The sequence below is a fragment of the Narcine bancroftii genome, chromosome 12, assembly GCF_036971445.1.
Source record: "Narcine bancroftii isolate sNarBan1 chromosome 12, sNarBan1.hap1, whole genome shotgun sequence".
Lineage (NCBI taxonomy): Eukaryota > Metazoa > Chordata > Chondrichthyes > Torpediniformes > Narcinidae > Narcine > Narcine bancroftii.
The window spans coordinates 56,327,296-56,346,063 of record NC_091480.1 but is presented as its reverse complement, the minus strand read 5'-3'; the positions used below and the strand labels follow the sequence as shown (position 1 = coordinate 56,346,063).

At 46.0% G+C, this 18,768-nt stretch overlaps 1 protein-coding gene across 6 annotated transcripts in view; it reads left to right on the top strand.

The window, feature by feature from the left end:
* LOC138747055 (bromodomain adjacent to zinc finger domain protein 2A-like) overlaps positions 1-18,768 on the top strand; it is a 145,339-nt gene that overhangs the window by 96,121 nt on the left and 30,450 nt on the right. For 5 of the 6 annotated variants that reach the window (XM_069905943.1, XM_069905944.1, XM_069905946.1 and 2 more), the window contains 7 exons: positions 2,527-2,628; positions 4,148-4,358; positions 8,578-8,639; positions 9,395-9,535; positions 10,674-10,928; positions 13,263-13,477; positions 16,477-16,551. In XM_069905943.1, coding sequence (XP_069762044.1) covers positions 2,527-2,628; positions 4,148-4,358; positions 8,578-8,639; positions 9,395-9,535; positions 10,674-10,928; positions 13,263-13,477; positions 16,477-16,551 — 1,061 coding nt within the window. The remainder of the gene's footprint in view (positions 1-2,526; positions 2,629-4,147; positions 4,359-8,577; positions 8,640-9,394; positions 9,536-10,673; positions 10,929-13,262; positions 13,478-16,476; positions 16,552-18,768) is intronic. The other variant, XM_069905947.1, reaches the window with a different exon arrangement.

The following is an 18,768-nucleotide window of genomic DNA, read 5'->3' as shown; positions in this document are numbered from 1 at the left end:
TGATTAAGTTTGGAGACTATTTGAAGGTAGGTGAAGGACCAGGTAGTGTTGAGGAAACACGAAGGCTACAGAAGGACTCAGGCAGATCAGGAGAATGAGCAGATAAGTGGCAAATGAAATATAATGTTGGAAAGTGTACAGTCGTGCACTTTAGTAGAAAAAATAAATGAGCAGACTTTTTTAAATGGGGAGAAAATTGAAAAATCCCAGATGCAAAGGGACCTGGGAGTTCTCGGGCAGGATATAACCTGAAGGTAAATTTGCAGGTTGAGTCAGTGGTGAAGAAGGCAAATACAATGCTGACGTTCATTTCAAGAGGAACAGAATCTAAGAGCAGGGATGTGATGTTGAGGCTTTATAAGGCCCTGGTGAGACCTTACGTTGGAGTATTGTGGGCAGTTTTGGGCTCCTCATTTAAGAAAGGATGTGCTGACGTTGGAGAAGATTCAGAGGAGGTTCATGGGGATGATTTTGGGAATGAAAGGGTTCTCATATGAGGAGCATTTGACAGCTCGGAATTTAGGAGAATGAGGGGTGATCTCATTGAAACATTTTGAATGTTGAAAGGAGTGAACAGAGTAGATGTAGAAAGGTTTTTTTCCCATGATGGGACAAGAGGGCACAACTTCAGGATAGAAGGGCATCTGCTCAGAACAGAGATTATGGAGGAATTTCTGCAGAGGATGGTGAATCTGTGGAATTTGTTACCACAGGCAGCTGTGGAGGCCAGGTCATTGAGTGTATTTAAGGCAGAGATTGATACATTCTTGATTAGCCAGGGCATCAAAGGTTAAGGGAAGAAGGCCGGGGAGTGGGGCCAAGTGGGAAAATGGATCAGCTCATGATTGAAAGGCTTGACGGACTGAATGGTCTATTTCTGCTCCTATGTCTGATGGTCTTATTTGAAGGTTGTAAGGAGTGCTACCAAGCTCAGATGCTGCCTCTGTCCAACCAACCCCAAACCTCCCAGGATCACTGCAGTCTGGTGATCAGAAGCAAGAGGGTGCCTCCTATGCCTGGGGTTGTTGGTTCAGGTGCCTTGATGGAGGGACCAGGCAGTGTTGCTTTTACAGTTCCAGGACCTCGATTATCCGTGCCCTTGATCAACAGAAGATGCATAGCCCAGGTCTGCAAAACCCCAGACTTGGTTTCTGCTTAAGCTGGTTGATTTCAGCCAGGCCACTAGAGATGGGTTGCAGTCGTTCTCCATGTTCCTACCCCTGAACTCTGCCCTCTATATACCTGAGGAAAATTGGCTTGGAACCACACTCGGTAAGGCACCGTGAGGAGAGTTTCAATACCCCTCCACCCATGTCCGCTGTGTCACACTGACCATCAGGCAGAGACTCTCGAAGGCAGGCAGCACCCTGGAAACTCTGTTACAGCCAACCTGGAGGCATGGTCCTGTGAGGAAGAGCACCAGAAAAGTCGTGGAATTTCAACAAAAAGGCAGTTAACTCTGTACTTCAGTTGCTGGGAAGGGTGGTGACAAAAAAAGGCATCCCTTTTCACCCTCACTGGTGCAGCTGCTCTTTACCCAGGAGTGATGTGTGATTGAGACAATCTCGAGTAATTTGGTGCCAAGAATCGAAGAATCGATCAGTTTCCCAAGAGGTTTGCCTTGTTCAGTGACTGACATTGTCCATTCATGATTCCCTCACCATGTGGCTAGGATTTTTTTGCCTCCAGCTCTGCATTCACAGAGCCACCACCTCCCTGATCCATTCTCACCTTTCCTCTCCTGTCCTTTTGCCTGTTGATTTGTGTTCTTTCCTTCTTCCCAGCTTTTTAATTCGAGCGCCTCCCTGCTTTTTACTCGTACCTTGAAGAAGGGCTTAGGCCCAAAACGTCAGTAATATATTTTTGCCTCCTGTGGACACTGTAAGACCGACTGGGTTCCTCCAGCATTTGTGTGTTTTCACTCCAATCGGAACATCTGCAGAACCTCGTGTTTCACTTCATCTGCTTCACTAAAGGGAGTTAGATCCCTATTAGTGACGGAAAATATCACTCACAACAGCCTTCCCTTTTTTAGGTCATCAGACTGCCTAATTTTAAATTGTGTCGTGGCAAGATATTTAAAACCTCTTGGCACTTAAACATCTTGCAAATTATTGAAACCTCCCGCTCTTTTGGTTAGTGCAGTGCCTTTACAGCACCAGCGATTGGGACTGGGGTTCAAATCCTGTGCTGTCTGTAAGGAGTTTGTGCATTCTCCTTGTGTATGCGTGGGTTTTCTTTGAGTGCTCTGGTTTCCTCCCACCATTTGAAATGTACTGGTGGTGGGGTGGGGTATGGTGTAGGTTAATTGGGTGGCCCGGACTTGTGAGCTGAAACGGCCTGTTACTGTGCTGTATGTCTATTTTTAAAATTTTTATATCTTGCGTGTGAATTCTAACAGCACTGAGAGAGAGAGAAGCCTGATGATGTTAACCCCAAGAGACACCTACTCGCACTTCATGTCCTGAAGTCAGTCTACACAGGCACTCATCTGGATACTATTAAGGCAACCATTTTGTTTTTCAGTACCTGATCCAAAATGGGATAACCAAACTCAGTCGGGAACATTTCAGCTTCAGTCCCAGGATGAATGTAGGAGATTTTTTTGAAATGCAAGAGCCTGTTGAGGTTTGTATCATCTATTTGTCTAGAAAAGAAAGTATTGCTTCAAAACTTGTTCCTTGTCTGGTAGGATCAGTGCTTGTACTCTGCTTTTGAAATTCAGCCCTATTGCTGTCTGTGGAATGAACTCTGGGAGCAGAATACCAGCATTGCCTGTACCATGCTGCAGGCAAACAAGTTTAATTTGGATGTCAGTGACTACTTCCAATTTGAACTAAAACGTGAGATTAGAATGAGGGATGCTTTTAATACCACCACTGTTCCCTATGGTTTAGACTATGGATGGAGTCTTTGCTCAAGATTCAGACCATGTACCTATGAAGTTTTGCTTGGGACACTTGAAGGATGAGGCAGTGATCGCTGGTGGTTACTCCCTCTCTCACTCCCTTTCACCTGCAACTCAGGATTGAGATAAAGGAATGTGAGGATGAATAGGTGTCTTCCCCACTCCATCCCCACTGCCCCCCCCTCATATCCTGCCAGTCTCTACCCAGCCCTTTGACATTGCGAATCAGAATATATTGTCATGAATAAGTCATAAAATTTGTTTTGTGGCAGCATCAAAGTGCAAATATTTATATAAACCACCTTACAAAATTAATAAAAAATAGTCCAAGAAAAAGTCTAAGAGAGGCCGTGTCTGTGGTTCATTGATCATTCAGGGATCTGATGGCAGCGGGTTAGAACCTGTCCTTGTGCTGCTGAGTGCTCGTCTTTAGGCTCCTGTACATTTTCCCCGATGGTAGCAGAGTGAAGAGGGCATGGCCTGGGGGGTGGGGGTCTTTGAGGGTAGAGGCTACTTTTTTAAGACCCCGTCTCACGTAAATATCCTCGATGGAGTGAAGTCTGGTGTCCGTGATATCGCAGGCCGAGTTAACAACCCTCTGGAGTTTATTCTTGTCTTGAGAGTTGGCGCCTCCGTACCAGGCAGTGACGGAACCAGCCAGAATGCTCTCCACAGTCCACCTGTAGAAGTTTACGAGAGTCTTCGGTGACATATTGAATCTCCTCAAATTCCTCACAAAGTAAAGTTGCTGGCGAGCCTTCTTTGTGATTGCATCAACATGGAGGCTACAGGACAGATTCTCGGAGATGTTGACACCCAGGAATTTGAAGCTCTTGACCCTTTCCACTACTAAGCCCCCGATGAGAACTGGGTCATGTTCCCCGACTCCTTCCTGAAGTCCATATTCATTTCCTTGGTTTTGCCAACATTGGGTGCAAGGTGGTTGGTGTTGTACCACTCAACCAGCTGATCTCCCTCCTGTATGCTTCCTCATTGCTGTCTGTGATTCTGCCAATGACCATAAATAGTGTCATTAGCTGATTTGTAGATAGCATTTCAATTGTGCCTGGCCACACAGTTGTGGTGTGGAGTGTGTAGAGCAGTGGGCTCAGCGCTGTCATCTCCCCATGTACAGACCACACCTGAGTGCAAATTGTATCTCCAGCACAGGCATAAAAGTCTCTTCCCTCCTTCAGTGTGTCTGTCTGAAGCTGTGATCTCTGTGTCTGAATTCTTCAGGGCGAGCATTGGCATCAGCTCAGTGCTGAAGAAATCCCTTTGCGGATTCAAGCCATGATGTGCAGACGGGGACGGCCGCCAAATTCCAGCCAGCAGTGGGTACAGAAATGGTCCCTGCTAAAGCAGGGGAAGGGAAAATTACCAAAGACCAGGACAGTGATCCTTCTTAGCAACAGTGACACCAAAATCATGAAGAAACTTGAACAGCAAGGTATAATCGGATTTCATTCCTCTTCTGAAAATTACATGTTCTCTCTGCAAGAGCATCCTCAGCACTTCCATTCACTGACTTGTCCCTGGACTTGTAACTTCAGTGCTTTCCACCCCACACCCCAATTTCTTCTCTTTAGCTGTGTTACGGCAGCTGCGGGGTCCTCGTGTCCTGCTGGCTATTCACTTGTGTGGTTGCACAGTGGACTCTGCTCTCACTGCCCTTACACAGCTGTGCATGTCCCCTCACCAGCACAGGATCAGTATGCTCTCCTAGTGCCAAAACAACTAATGTGGGAGAGGTTGATGTTCAGAACAACATCGCAGGGGATCAGTGTTGGGGCAGCTTCTTTTTGCATTGTACATAAATGATTTGGATTGTGGAGTAGATGGCTCTGTGGCTAAATTTTCAGATGACACCAAAATAGGTGGTAGGGTGGGTGGTGCTGAGGACACAGAGAGACTGCAGAGAGACTTGGATGGATGAGGGGAATGGGGAAAGAGGGTAGCAGATGAAATGCAGTGTTGGGAAGTGGATGGTCGGGCACTTTAGTGGAAGGAATAGTTTTAGGTGGGGAGAAAATTCAAAATTCCATTCTCAAATTCACCTGGTCTATCTCCCCTTTCTTGCTCTCTCTCTGTTCCATCTCGGGAGACCAGCTTTCCACCAACACATTTCACAAACCCACCAACTCCCACAATGACCTCAACACTGCACTTCTTCACACCCAGTCCCCTGCAAGGGTTCTATTCCCTTCTCGCAATTTCTCTGTCTCCATTACATCTGTTCCCAAGATGAGATCTTCCAGTCCAGATCACCTTAAATGTCTGCCACCTTCCAGAAATGTGGCTTCCCCTCCACCACCTTCAACTCAGCCCTCGCCAGCATCTCCTTTCATCTGTCCTGGTCCCCTCTGTCTCCAGGCATAACAAACACAGCACTTCCCTTGTCCTTAACACCCCACCAGCCTCTGCATCCCACATCTCTCTCCCCCATCAACGAGATCCACCGGGATCATTGTCTGGAGAGGACCCCTTCCATCCTGCACACAGCATCTTTCAGCTGCTCCCATCGGGGAAGAGACACAGGAGGATCAGAGCCAGCACCACCAGGCTGAGGAACAGCTTCTTCCCACGGGCAGTGAGAATGGTGAACGACTAAAGGAACTGCTCACACTGACCCTCCGAGGCTCTCATATTCATGAAGCAATATTTATTTATTTGTATAAATTAAATACTTGTCCTGCATATGTGTTGTTTGTGTGTCTGCGTGTTTTACACCAAGGACAAGAGAACACTATTTCGTCAGGTTATACTTGTGTAATCAGATGGCAATAAATTTGAAATCCCTTCACAACACATCCTCCATAATTTCTGCCACCTATAACAGGAATCCCACCACTAAACGCATCTTCCTCGCTCTATCTTCCATAGGAGCCACTCCTGCCATGAATCCCTCATCCACTCACCCCTCCCCTCCAATCGCTCCTTCCCCTGTGGCTGCAGGAGGTGCCACACCTGCGCCCACACCTCCTCCTTCGCCACGGTCTGGGGCCCCAAACTGGCCTTTTCAAGTGAAGCAACACTTCACTTTTGTATCCGAAGGAGTTATCTATTGCATCAGATGCTCCTGTTGTGGCCTTCCCTACATCGGAGAGACTGAATGCAGACTGGGAGATTGCTTTGCTGGGCACTTTCATTTTATTTGCATCAGTGACAGGGATCTCCCAGTAGCCAACCATTTCAATTCTGCACCCCACTCCCATGCTGACGTCTCTGTCCATGGCTTCGTACCAACCCTCCAAGACCATAAATCGGAGGAACAACACATGATTTTCCGCCTCCAGTCGGATGGCATTAACATCAACTTCTCCGGTTTTTGCTAACATATGTTCTCCGTTCTCCCTCCCTTCCCCGTCCCTCTGTCTTCTTCCCTCCAGCTCTCCACCTCCTTCTCCATTCACAGAGTCATCCCCTCCCCCCCCCCCCTTATCCACCTATTACCTCCTGCCTGTGGGACTGTGCTCCTCCCCTGCCCCTCCCCCCACCATTTTGTTCAGACACCTGCCCATATTTTGTTCATACCTTGATGAAGGGGTCAAGCCCAAAACATTGGTTATGTATCTCTGCTACATAAATTGCACTGTTTGACTTGCTGAGTTTCTCCAGCGTTGTGTTTTTATTTTTACCCATAGGTTGACTTTCAAGTTGTGTTGGTGGTGAAGAAGGCGAATCCAATGTTGGCATTCATTTCCAGAGGAATAAGTTATAAGAGCAGGGATCTAATGAGACTCTATAGGGTACTGGTGTACAGTTTTGGGCACCATATTTGAGAAAAGATGTGCTGACATTGGAGAGGGTTCAGAGATTTATTAGAATGATACCAGGAATGAAAGGGTTAGTATGTGAGGAATATTTCTCGACTCTTGGATTGAACTCGTTGGAATACAGAAGGATGAGGGGGAATCTCTTAGAGACATTTTGAATGCTGAGAGGCCTGGACAGAGTAGATATTTCCCATGGTCGTGGAGTCTAGGATAAAAGGGTGTCAATTTAAAACAGAGTTGTGAAAATATTTCTTTAGTCAGAGTGTTGTGAGTCTGTGGAACTTGTTACCACAGGCAGCTGTGGAAGTCAGGTCGTTAGGTGTATTTAAGGCAGAGAAAGACAGGTATTTGATCAGTCAGGGCATCAAGGGGTTACGGGGAGTGGGGCTGAGTGGGAGGATGGATCAGCTTGTGATTAGAATAGCAGAGCAGACTTGATGGGCTGACTGCTCTTTATATCTTGCGATCTTATGACAATGAGACCTAGTTTTAAGGGTGGGGGCAGAGGTTCAGGCACAAATCTAGGTCAGCAGCAAAAGCCTTGGGGACAAGTGGAACTGAAGGCCATGAAGGAGGGACAAGGAGCAGACTCGATGATCTTTTACCAGGATGTCTGCCAAACGAGAGGACTATGTCCTCAAAGTGTCTCTCTTGGTCACTTCCTTTTTCCCCCATCAAGAGCACTGGAAACTGAGTCAAGTCGCCTTTATTTATCGTTCATCCCATGTTGGCATGGTAAAGACGAGATAGCGTTTCTCCAGGTCCACGGAGCAGATTTACATAAATACAAGTTAGAATAGATGTTAAACACATAAACTGTTAAATATTAAGACATATACTGTAACAGTCCCTGGTACCAAGGTACTCTGTGCACAAATGTTCTGGGAGTTCAGGAGTCCAATGATCTGGCAGGGGGAAAAAACTGTTGCCCAATCTGGACGTAAGGGCCCAAGTGCTATGGTACCTCCTACTCAATGGCAGAAGGGCGAACAGTTTATGTGAGGGGTTTGTGGAGTCCTTCACAATGTTTATTACCTTTCACCTGCATCGAGTGTAGTAGATGTCCTCCATGGTCGGAAGGGAGCCCCTAATGATCTGTTCCGCTGACTCCACTATCCTCTACCTACGGGGTCTTGTGGTCCGAGGTGGTGATGCAGTTGTATGTGATGTTCTCGATACATCCTCTGTTGAACGTAGTGAGGATGGAGGGTGGGAGATGAACTTCACAGGAAGTAGAGGCACTGCTGGGCTTTCTTGGCTCTGGAGCTGGTGTTAAGGGACCAGATGAGATTCTCCTACAAGTGCACTCCAAGGAACTTTTGATGACCTCAGTGGTGGAGCGAGGTCCCCCCGGGCCCTCCTGAAGTCGACAACCATCTCTTTTGTTTTATTAATGTTCAGATACAGGTTGTTGGCTCTGCCCCAGTCTGTTAGTGACTGTACCTCATCTCTGTACACTGACTCGACATTCCTACTGATCAGGCCCACCATGGTCGTGTCATCAGCGAACTTGATGATGTGGTTTGAGCTGTGTATGGCTGCACAGTCTTGGGTCAGCAGAATGAACAGCAGTGGGCTCAGCAGTGTGATGGTCTTGGAGGTACAGTTTCCGATCCGGATGGCCTGAGGTCTCCCTGACAGGAAGTGGAGAACACACACACACACACACACACACACACACACACACACACACACACACACACACACACACACACACACACACACACACACACACACACACACACACACACTGCTGTGTTATTGCCGTCAATGCACCACCCCCACCTCACCCCATGTCGGAGCTGAATTTGCCACATTAGTTGTTCTGCTTTTATGATTAGTGTAATGACAGAAAAATGATTAACCCTTTTCTCTTTGTGATTTTCTTTTTAGAGGTTCTGAGTCCAAAAGAGATCCAGACACTGAAAGCATTGCTGAATAAGTTGAAGCAAAAGGTATTTGAAACTGGGAATGTCATCAAGGCATTGCTAGAATTTGGTTGGTAGGGGGACTGGTGGTTTGAGTGTGGCCCAACCATCTTTGGTAAAGGCAATCACTAAACCTGACAGCTGCTAGATATTCTGCACAAAATGATCTTGGGTGGGTTTTCCTTGCAGTTGCTTGGCAGCTTGAGCATATTGGAAATAAAACACAACTTGGTGTTCATGGATACTAATTAGCCAAGTTCATCAAGGCCAGGATATGTGGTAAACTGCCACACTGCTGTCAGAATATGTCTGGCCTTGCCAGTCAGAAGGAGCTCTCTCGTTTGGATCGAACCTGCTTCAGCAAGGTCCTGACAGTTCAAAGCGGTAAAATTTTGATACGTTGGTTTCTATTCCCCACCCCCCCCCCCCCCCCCCCGAAAGCTTTGAAGGGGGACAGGGTTGAAGTGCGTTTTGGCACTTGGATATCAAATCAAGCATACCTTGTAGCTTGAGTCTCTAGTGGCTCAGTTAGTAGGTGTAACTTGGAGCTGAGCGATAGAGATCTGTGCTGATCTTAAATGGGTGACAGCTGGAGGGGAGTAAAATTGGACAATGTTCTCCCTCCTGATGAACAATGAGTGCGTGTGTCCAGACAGGTCCACTTTGGATTGTTTGACACACTATTTGAATCAATCTGTGAAACAAAGTGTGCCAGACAAGGCACTGCCTAGTGAGTAAAAAGGTCGAGTGAGGCCCTGCCAATTTTGGCTCCTTCCCAACAGGGCTTGGCTAATAAGCAAAAGGAAGACAAGATGAAAGAGAAGAAGGAGATGAAGAGGCAGCAGAAACTGAAGCAGCAAAGGCAACAGGTCTTGCAAGAGATGAAGAAACCCATTGAGGACCTGTGTCTGAATGATCACAAGGTAGACATTGGGAGCAAAGAGGGAACGCAAAGCAATTGTCAAAGGAAAGATCCATGCGAGCAATCTGTTTTTGTGTGAGACACCGATTAACCCCACAAGTGTCATATCTCCAAAATATATCCATTGGGTAATCAGTGACTGGAGCTGTTCAACTGAAGGGGGAATCCAAACATGGTACTGACGTGTGTATAGCAAGGAGGGCAAACCTTAGTCTATTTTCCATGAAATGTGTGAGAGGATACCTGATGTCTGTTCTTAAATTAAATTTAAATTTTACATTTACATTTAGACATGCAGCACGGTAACAGGCCCTTTCGGCCCACGAATCCGTGCCACCCAATTAACCCACAACCCCCAGCACATTTTGAATGGTGGGAGGAAACCGGAGCCCCCAGTGGAAAACCCACACAAACACGAGGAGAACATACAAACTCCTTACAGACAGCGCAGGACTTGAAACCCTGTCCTGATCGCTGGCGCTGTGAAGGTGTAATGCTCACCGTGCTGCCCAAAATGGTGCAATGAAGGAAGTGGATTTCAATAGTGATGCCATTCTGGTGATCCGGATTGCATCATGCTGGTGAGTACCAGCAGTGGGCCAGCAGATAGTACATAGTCTCCGAGTCAGAGGTTTAAATTCAATTCACTTTCTGAAATATTCCGTTGGAGGGTCACACTGAGGGGAAGGGTTGTGGTGAACTGTCTGCCTCTTTCGGGGCTGTGTTTGGGCCTGTGTGGTGTTGGAGCGGGAGCATGCGGAGTCCAAGGGGACAGTGGCAGAGTTCCAGGGATGGTGGCCCCCCGCAGAGAATCGTGTGGACGATGATGGAAATTGTGTTTTAATGTGATATGTAATAGAGACGGTAGTGATTGCTACTTCTCATGGTTTCTGCCGCATGTTAATACACTCGTGATTTTTAGTTGTTTTGTCTTGTAATGTTATAGTTTTAAATAAAGTTTATATGTTTAAAAAAAGCAGTGAGGGAGCCCCGCGGCAGCAGGAGGGGAAGTAGGCTGATATAATTTAAATTTTGCTGCAGGTGACAAATAGTTGGGCAACGTATGCAAGTAATACTTGGCTCCTGTGTGCGGAACTGAAGTAAACTCGTATTGACTCCTGGAATTTTTGTGTTTGCAGCCTTTACCAGAGTTTAACCACATTGCAGGTCTAGTTCTTTCTGGCCGTGCCTTCTCAGACTGTCTCACAGTGTTTGAGTTTTTGCACACCTATGGCAAGGTGTTGGAGTTCCACAGCCTGAAGGATATGCCCACCCTGGGCACCCTCCAGGAAGGTCTGCTGAACGTTGGGGACACCATGGGCAATATCCAGGACTTGCTGATTAAATTACTCGACATTGTGATAGCCAATCCAGGATTGCCTAATCAGTGCCAGGTACAGAACTTGCAATCTCTTTACTAGAGCTACACACAGTGAAGTGTTGTGGCACAGGTAGAACACAAGCTGATGGGCAGGTAAAGTGGGCTCTTGGGTGAAGCCAAGAGGGCTTGAAGTTCATTAACTAGAACCATAGAACACTACAGCACAGAAGACAGGCCATTCGTCCCTTCCAGTTTGTGCTGAAACATCATTCCACTAGTCCCACTGATTGACACCCGCTCCGTAACCCTCCAGACCTTTCCCATCCATGTATTGATCCAATTTATTCCTAAAACGTAAGAGTGAGTCCACATTTACCATCTCAGATGGCAGCTCATTCCACACTCCCACCACTCTCTGTGTGAAGAAGTTCCTCCTAAACCTTTCCCTTTTCACCCTAAAGCCATGTTCTCTCGTATTTATTTCTCCTAATCTAAGTGGAAAGAGCCTGCTTGCGTTTTACAGTCTATGCCCCTCAATTTTGTAAACCTCCATCAAATCTCCCCTCATTCTTCTATGCTCCAGGGAATAAAGTTCCAACCTGTTTAATCTTTCCCTGTAACTCAACTCCTGAACACCCGACAACATCCTAGTAAGGTGCTTGGCCAGAAGGGAAATGTTTCAGGATGTCACCAAGTGGCTCATTCTGTTTTATGTAGAGGAAGGTGAGGTAATGTGCTTGGACAAGGAATGTATGCTGACTGTGGAGTGAGAGGATCATCCAAAATGAGGAATGAGTCCTGGAGATTCAAAAACTTAATTCACTGGCAGTGTGTGGGCAAGTAAAGAAATAGAAGCATGACACATAGTGATTAAAATGAATAATAAGCCGTACAAGATGATAGGCTGGAGTGCGGAGTGCAGCTTTTTCCCTTTGGAGTCATTAAGCATGGAAATGGACTCTTGGGCCGTACCCCTTCCCTATATTCAGCCCATCTCCCTCTAAACCTTTCCCATCCAGGGACCTGTCCAAATGTCTGTTACATGGTGTGATCGTCCCCACCTCCACCACATCCCGTGGCAGCTCTTTCCACACACCCACCACCCTCTGTGAGAAGAAGGTGCCCATCAGGTCCCCTTTAAATCTCTCACCTCTCCCCTTAAACCTGTCCCTCTAGTTTTAGACTCCCTGACCCTGGGGAAAAGACAGTGGCCACCCACCTTATCCATGCCCTTCATGGTTTTATAAACCTCGAGAAGGTTTTCCCCCCTCAGCCTCCTCCACTCCAGGGAGAAAAGTCCCAGCCTCTCCTTATAAGTCCAATCCCAGTAATATCCCAGATGTGAATGTTTTCTGCACCCTTTCCAGCTTCATGGCATCTTGTCTATTGCTGGGTTACCAGAACTGCGTGCCATGTCCTTTCTGGACAAGATATTCGAGGCACAGGGATTCTCTGCAATAATCCTGGAGATTGAAATCTAAGGAGACAGTGGAGATGTAAATTAGCACAGATGCAGAAGAGGCTATGAGGGGTGGGGGGGGGGGGGTGGGCTTGACTGAGTTTTTAAACAATGAAGGGCATTGAAAGGAAAAGGCAAATTTTATTCCTTCTGGGAATTTTCAAGTTGCCCCATTAAATCTCCTTGCTCTATAGGAGCTGGCCTTGCAATCCTCCCAGTTTGCAAACCATCTCTGTCCCCTAACACAGACCTTTATACGACACCCATCCCCTCTATTTTCTGCTCCTCTCCTTCCTCCCTGCCCATGTCTCTACCCATCTTTCTCAAAACCTACCTCTGAAGCCTTTTGATTTCTGCCTTTGTGTGAGCGTCTCTTCCTCACACAACCCCTCTCTTCCCCCACCCCCCACCCCAAACCACCCCCAGTCTGTGTCAAATATAGCAGTCTGATTTGAGTTCCCACATATGCCTCTGACCCTTTTGGAATTCTGTGAGTTGATGTCCATTTTAATTGACCACTTGCACCTCTCTGAAGCACCTTGAGACACTTTCCTGCACGCGCAAAATTTGCGCAATGCAAGTTGCTGTCATGTGAGTCGACACTCACAATCCCTACCAGCAGAGGGAGACTGGAATGAAATGGCACCTTTCATAAACTCCCACATTAGAAAGATGTGGTGCTCAGGGCCACATTACCTCAGGGTGGGACTGTGAACAGAACTGTGAGACTCTTTAACACTAGCTGTAAGCAGTGCTGTTATTCTCTGACCAATTTTCCCTGCCTGCCCTGCACCCCATGTATGATCCCTTCATTCTAGAATCTTGCTACACTGTTGTGGTATTTAGATTGGGAAATGTCTTGATTTGTAAATAATGTATGTGTTCTATGTTTCAGTGGTTCTACAGTTCTCAGCAAATAATAACTAACGCATTCCTTCACTTTACTAGTCAGTGACGCTTCTAAATGAGCGAATCTGTGACATTGAGATCACCAGGAATAATGTGTCAGAAGTGCTGCGGATTTTCCTGGACGCCTACGGTGTGGAAACAGAGTTATGCGAAGGTCTGAAGAGTAAATCGTTCCAGGCTCACTCTTCTGAACAAAAGGCTTCAGTGCTGGCCTTCCTCGTTAATGAGCTGCTGGAGAACAGCTTGGTCATAAGGTAAGTGATAGAACATGGGGTGTTCTTCCTCCACAGCAGACTACTTAAACACCAAAAAAAGCCCAGCTGGTTAGCCAGAGAGTCACTGGCCCTTCAACCATCAGCCACCTATTTGCACTCTTTGGCTTGGCTTCGCGGACGAAGATTTATGGAGGGGTATGTCCACGTCTGCTGCAGGCTCGTTGGTGACTGACAAGTCCGATGCAGGACAGGCAGGCACGGTTTCAGTGGTTGCAAGGGAAAATTGGTGGGTTGGGGTTGGGTGTTGGGTTTTTCCTCCTTTGTCTTTTGTCAGTGAGATGGGCTCTGCGGTCTTCTTCAAAGGAGGTTGCTGCCCGCCGAACTGTGAGGCGCCAAGATGCACGGTTTGAGGCAATATCAGCCCACTGGCGGTGGTCAATGTGGCAGGCACCAAGAGATTTCTTTAGGCAGTCCTTGTACCTCTTCTTTGGTGCACCTCTGTCTCGGTGGCCAGTGGAGAGCTCTCCATAGAACACGATCTTGGGAAGGCGATGGTCCTCCATTCTGGAGTCGTGACCCACCCTGCGCAGTTGGGTCTTCAGCAGTGTGGATTCGATGCTTGCGGATTCTGCCAGCTCGAGTACTTCGACGTTGGTGATGAAGTCATTCCAATGAATGTTGAGGATGGAGCGGAGACAGCGCTGATGGAAACGTTCTAGGAGCCGTAGGTGATGCCGGTAGAGGACCCATGATTCAGAGCCAAACAGGAGCGTGGGTATGACAACGGCTCTGTACACGCTGATCTTTGTGTGTTTCTTCAGGTGATTGTTTTTCCAGACTCTTTTGTGTAGTCTTCCAAAGGCGCTATTTGCCTTGGCGAGTCTGTTGTCTATCTCGTTGTCGATCCTTGCATCTGATGAAATGGTGCAGCCGAGGTAGGTAAACAAACCCAGCTTAGCGCCAACATTGGCGACTTCAGGGGTTTTTATGAGACACTAAAGGCGGTGTACGGCCCCTCACCCCAAGTCCAAAGCCCTCTGCGCAGCTCAGATGACGAAGTCCTCCTCAGCGACAAGATCTCCATCCTCAATCGATGGTCAGAACACTTCCAATCTCTTTTCAGTGCCAACCGCTCAGTCCAAGAATCTGCCCTGCTCCAGCTCCCTCAACAGCCCTTGAGTCTAGAGCTGGATGAGGTCCTTACCCAGGAAGAGACATATAAGGCAATTAAACAACTGAAAAGTGGCAAAGCAGCAGGTATGGATGGAATCCCCCCAGAGGTCTGGAAGGCTGGCGGCAAAGCTCTGCATACCAAGCTGCATGAGTTTTTCATGCTCTGCTGGGACCAAGGAAGGCTGCCTCAGGACCTTCGTGATGCCATCATCATCACCCTGTACAAAAACAAAGGCTAGAAATCAGACTGCTCAAACTACAGGGGAATTACGCTGCTCTCCATTGCAGGCAAAATCTTCGCTAGGCTTCTCCTTAATAGACTAATACCTAGTGTCGCCGAAAATGTCCTCCCAGAATCACAGTGTGGCTTTTGCGCAAACAGAGGAACTACTGACATGGTCTTTGCCCTCAGACAACTCCAAGAAAAGTGCAGAGAACAAAACAAAGGACTCTACATCACCTTTGTTGACCTCACCAAAGCCTTTGACACCGTGAGCAGGAAAGGGCTTTGGCAAATACTAGAGCGCCTCGGATGCCCGCCCAAGTTCCTCAACATGGTTATCCAACTGCACGAAAACCAACAAGGTCAGGTCAGATACAGAAATGAGCTCCGAACCCTTCTCCATTGACAACGGCGTGAAGCAAGGCTGCGTCCTCGCACCAACCCTCTTTACTATCTTCTTCAGCATGATGCTGAAACAAGCCATGAAAGATCTCAACAATGAAGATGCTGTTTACATCCGGTACCCCACGGATGGCAGTCTCTTCAATCTGAGGCGCCTGCAAGCTCACACCAAGACACAAGAGCAACTTGTCCGTGAACTACACTTTGCAGACGATGCCGCTTTAGTTGCCCATTCAGAGCTAGCTCTCCAGCTCATGACGTCCTGTTTTGCGGAAGCTGCCAAAATGTTTGGCCTGGAAGTCAGCCTGAAGAAAACTGAGGTCCTCCATCAGCCAGCTCCCCACCATGACTACCAGTCCCCCCACATCTCCATTGGGCACACAGAACTCAAAACACTTGCACTAATCCCCTTAATTCTCCCCACGTTCCCCATCTAGATTCTACCCTTCACAATGCACTAGGAGTAATTTGTATCAGCTAATCAGAGTGGTGCGCTGCAGAATCAGGCCTTACAGGACCATTGCACTTATCTATGCTAGCCTCGATTACTCTCGTATGGTCCGTAGCCTTCTATGCCTTGATGTTTTAAGTGATGGTGTGTGTTTGTGGTATGGGAGGTCCCAGGGTTTCTTGGTGTTGCTTCTCGCGTCCTGGTTCAGAGATGTAGGAATGTAGTTTGCTTCACAATGAGGTGGCATAGTTGGCGTAGGGGTTAGCGCAATGCCTTTACAGCGCGAGGGATTAGGACCTGGGTTCAAATCCCGTGCTGTCTGTAAGGAGTTTGCACGTTCTGCGTCTGTATGGATTTTCTCTGGGTGGGGGGGGACACTCCGGTTTCCTCTCATCATTCAAAATGTGCTGGAGGTTGTAGGTTAATTGGGCAGTGCAGCCTTGTGGGCCGAAATGGCCTGTAACCATGCTGTTTCTTTTTTTAAAAAATGTCCAGGGCCTGATCCAGGAAGACCAAATTAACTTTCTGCTTTGCCTACTGATCAGTGCCAAGATGTTTTTCAGACAGTGAACTGATCCGAGTGGGAAATTGAGGGCATGATCCTGTATCTGAGTAGGCTTGGGGCAGTCTTCAACTCTGGCAGAGGTCTTGCGCTCTGAACCAGAGAGAGGGAATAGACAACCCAAAAGAAAACAAATAACCAGGAACAAAAACTGGAAAGATGACATAAACAATCCCTATTCAAAAGGCTGTTATTAAAGCAGTTCTCTTTGTTTTAACTTGGTGCAGAGAAATCGATAAAAACCTGTACCAAAGAGCCAACATTCGGAAGAACAAGTGGATTGTGGATGGCAAACTCAGGAGGTAAGGTGTCATTCTGAGGCAAGACTAGTGTATCAGAATTGGGTTTATTGTCATGAACACGTGTCATGAAATTTGCTGTGCAAAAATTGCTATAAATTACAATTCTGCAAATACAAGACGTAAAATAAATAATTAGTGCGGGAAAAAAAAAGCTGAGGTTCATTTTTCAGAATCTGGTGGTGGCGGGGAAGAAACTGGTTTTGTTCTGTTCGGTGTGTATCTTCAGGCTCCTGAATATTTTTCCCAATGGTAGCAGTGTAGAGAGGGTGTGACCTGTGGGGGTCCTTGAGGAGGGAGGCTGCTTCTATATAAACTTTTTCTTTACAAAACAAAACAACCCCCCCCCCCCCCCACCGCTGCTACTTTCCCTCTATAAATCCACACACCATCAGGGCTCACATTTACATTGACCATCAAAAATTCTGTATGGGGAATGTCACTTGCATTTATACTGGAGGAACATTTATTAGTATCCTTTTAATTATTGTATTTACAATTACAATTGAGCCCCTATATGACCCAAATATTGGCTGCCATATCTTAATAAATCGGTCATATTTGTTCTTTAAGTTGTATGTGACTTTTTCCATAGATATACAACTATTCATAGTTGGATTTTCAGTTAATTGCCATACATTTCTTAGCCATTGCTAAGGCTATTTTAAGACCTGAAATTTGGAATTTAGTTAATTACTTATTTCAGTGAAGTTTCCCAAAAGATAAAGCTCCGGGTCACCCGTGGAGGCCACCCCTGTTATCCTTGTTAATATTTCAGTAATATCCTGCCAGAAAGGTCTCATGTTCACACACTACCACATCGCATGTAAGAACATTCCTATTTCTATCCCACATCTAAACCACATCTCCGATATTTCAGATTTTGATTTATGCAACTTCTGTGGTGTGAGATATAATTAGTGTAGAAAATTATATTGCACTAATCCATATCTTGCATTTATAATTGATGATGTGCTGTCCAAACGCCAATCAGACCAACATCTTTCCATTATTGCAATACCTAGATCGCTCTCGCTCTCTCTCTCTCTCTCTCTCTCTCTCTCTCTCTCTCTCTCTCTCGCGCTCTCTCTCTCTCTCTCTCTCTCTCTCTCTCTCTCTCTCTCTCTCTCTCATATTCTGGAGAGCATAATACACCTTAGTTATAAATTTAGGTGTATTCCCCAGCAAAATCATTTGTTCCATTTCAAGTGGGGCCCTCGTCTTTCTCTTAGGAACGATCTTAGCTAGAGAAAACAAAAAGTCCCATTAGGCACTCCATGTTTTTTTCTTAATTGTTCAAAAGACACAAGAGATCCCTCCGTATAACATTCATCAATATATCTTATTCCTTTATCATGCCATGAAATCAATATTTTGTTACCCAGATTCACAGGCAGCATCACGTTTTTACATAATGGTGTTTTTAATGATATACCTGCTTTTTTACCAATATACATTTATTTCTTGCCATATGTATTAATATAAGGTTATCCATCTGTTTTGTTATTAACTTAACATTCCACTTATAGATAAAGTCCTTCGCTGTTTCTTCTTTTAGTGAATTGATTCCCATTCGGATCCAAGAAGGGGGGTCTGATCTCTTCAAAAAAGAATGATTAAAAAAACTTGCTTGTGTTGATAAATAGTATTTCTTAAAGTCCAGAAGTCGAAGTCCACCCAAGTTATAGTCCAATGTTACCTTTTCCAAGAAAAGCTAAGTTAGTTATTCCATAAGAATTGCCTTATATAATTATTCAATAATTTTTAGGTAATGCAATAGGCAACGATTGAAAAAGATACTGTAATCTTGGCATCACATTCATTTTAATACAATTTACTCTTCCCACTAGAATAATCGGCAGGTCTTTCCATTTCTGTCAATCTATCTCTATTTTTTCTAAAAGATTTAAATTTATATAAATTCTAAGTTATTTATGTCTTTATTCCAGAATATTTGATTCCATCTATCTTGCATTTAAATTACTACCTTTTTGATATCTTCCATAATCAAAATTTTTCAATGACATTGTCTCACTCTTGTCCATATTTGTTTTATAACCTGATATTCTTCCATGTTTTTCTAATGTTGTTTCTAATTTTATCAAGGATTCAGCTGGGTCAGACACATCGTCAGCAAATAAACTCGTTTTATGCTCTTCCTGTCCAACTTTGAAGCCCTTAGTGTCCAGATCTCTCCTTATAACCTCCGCCAGTGGTTCA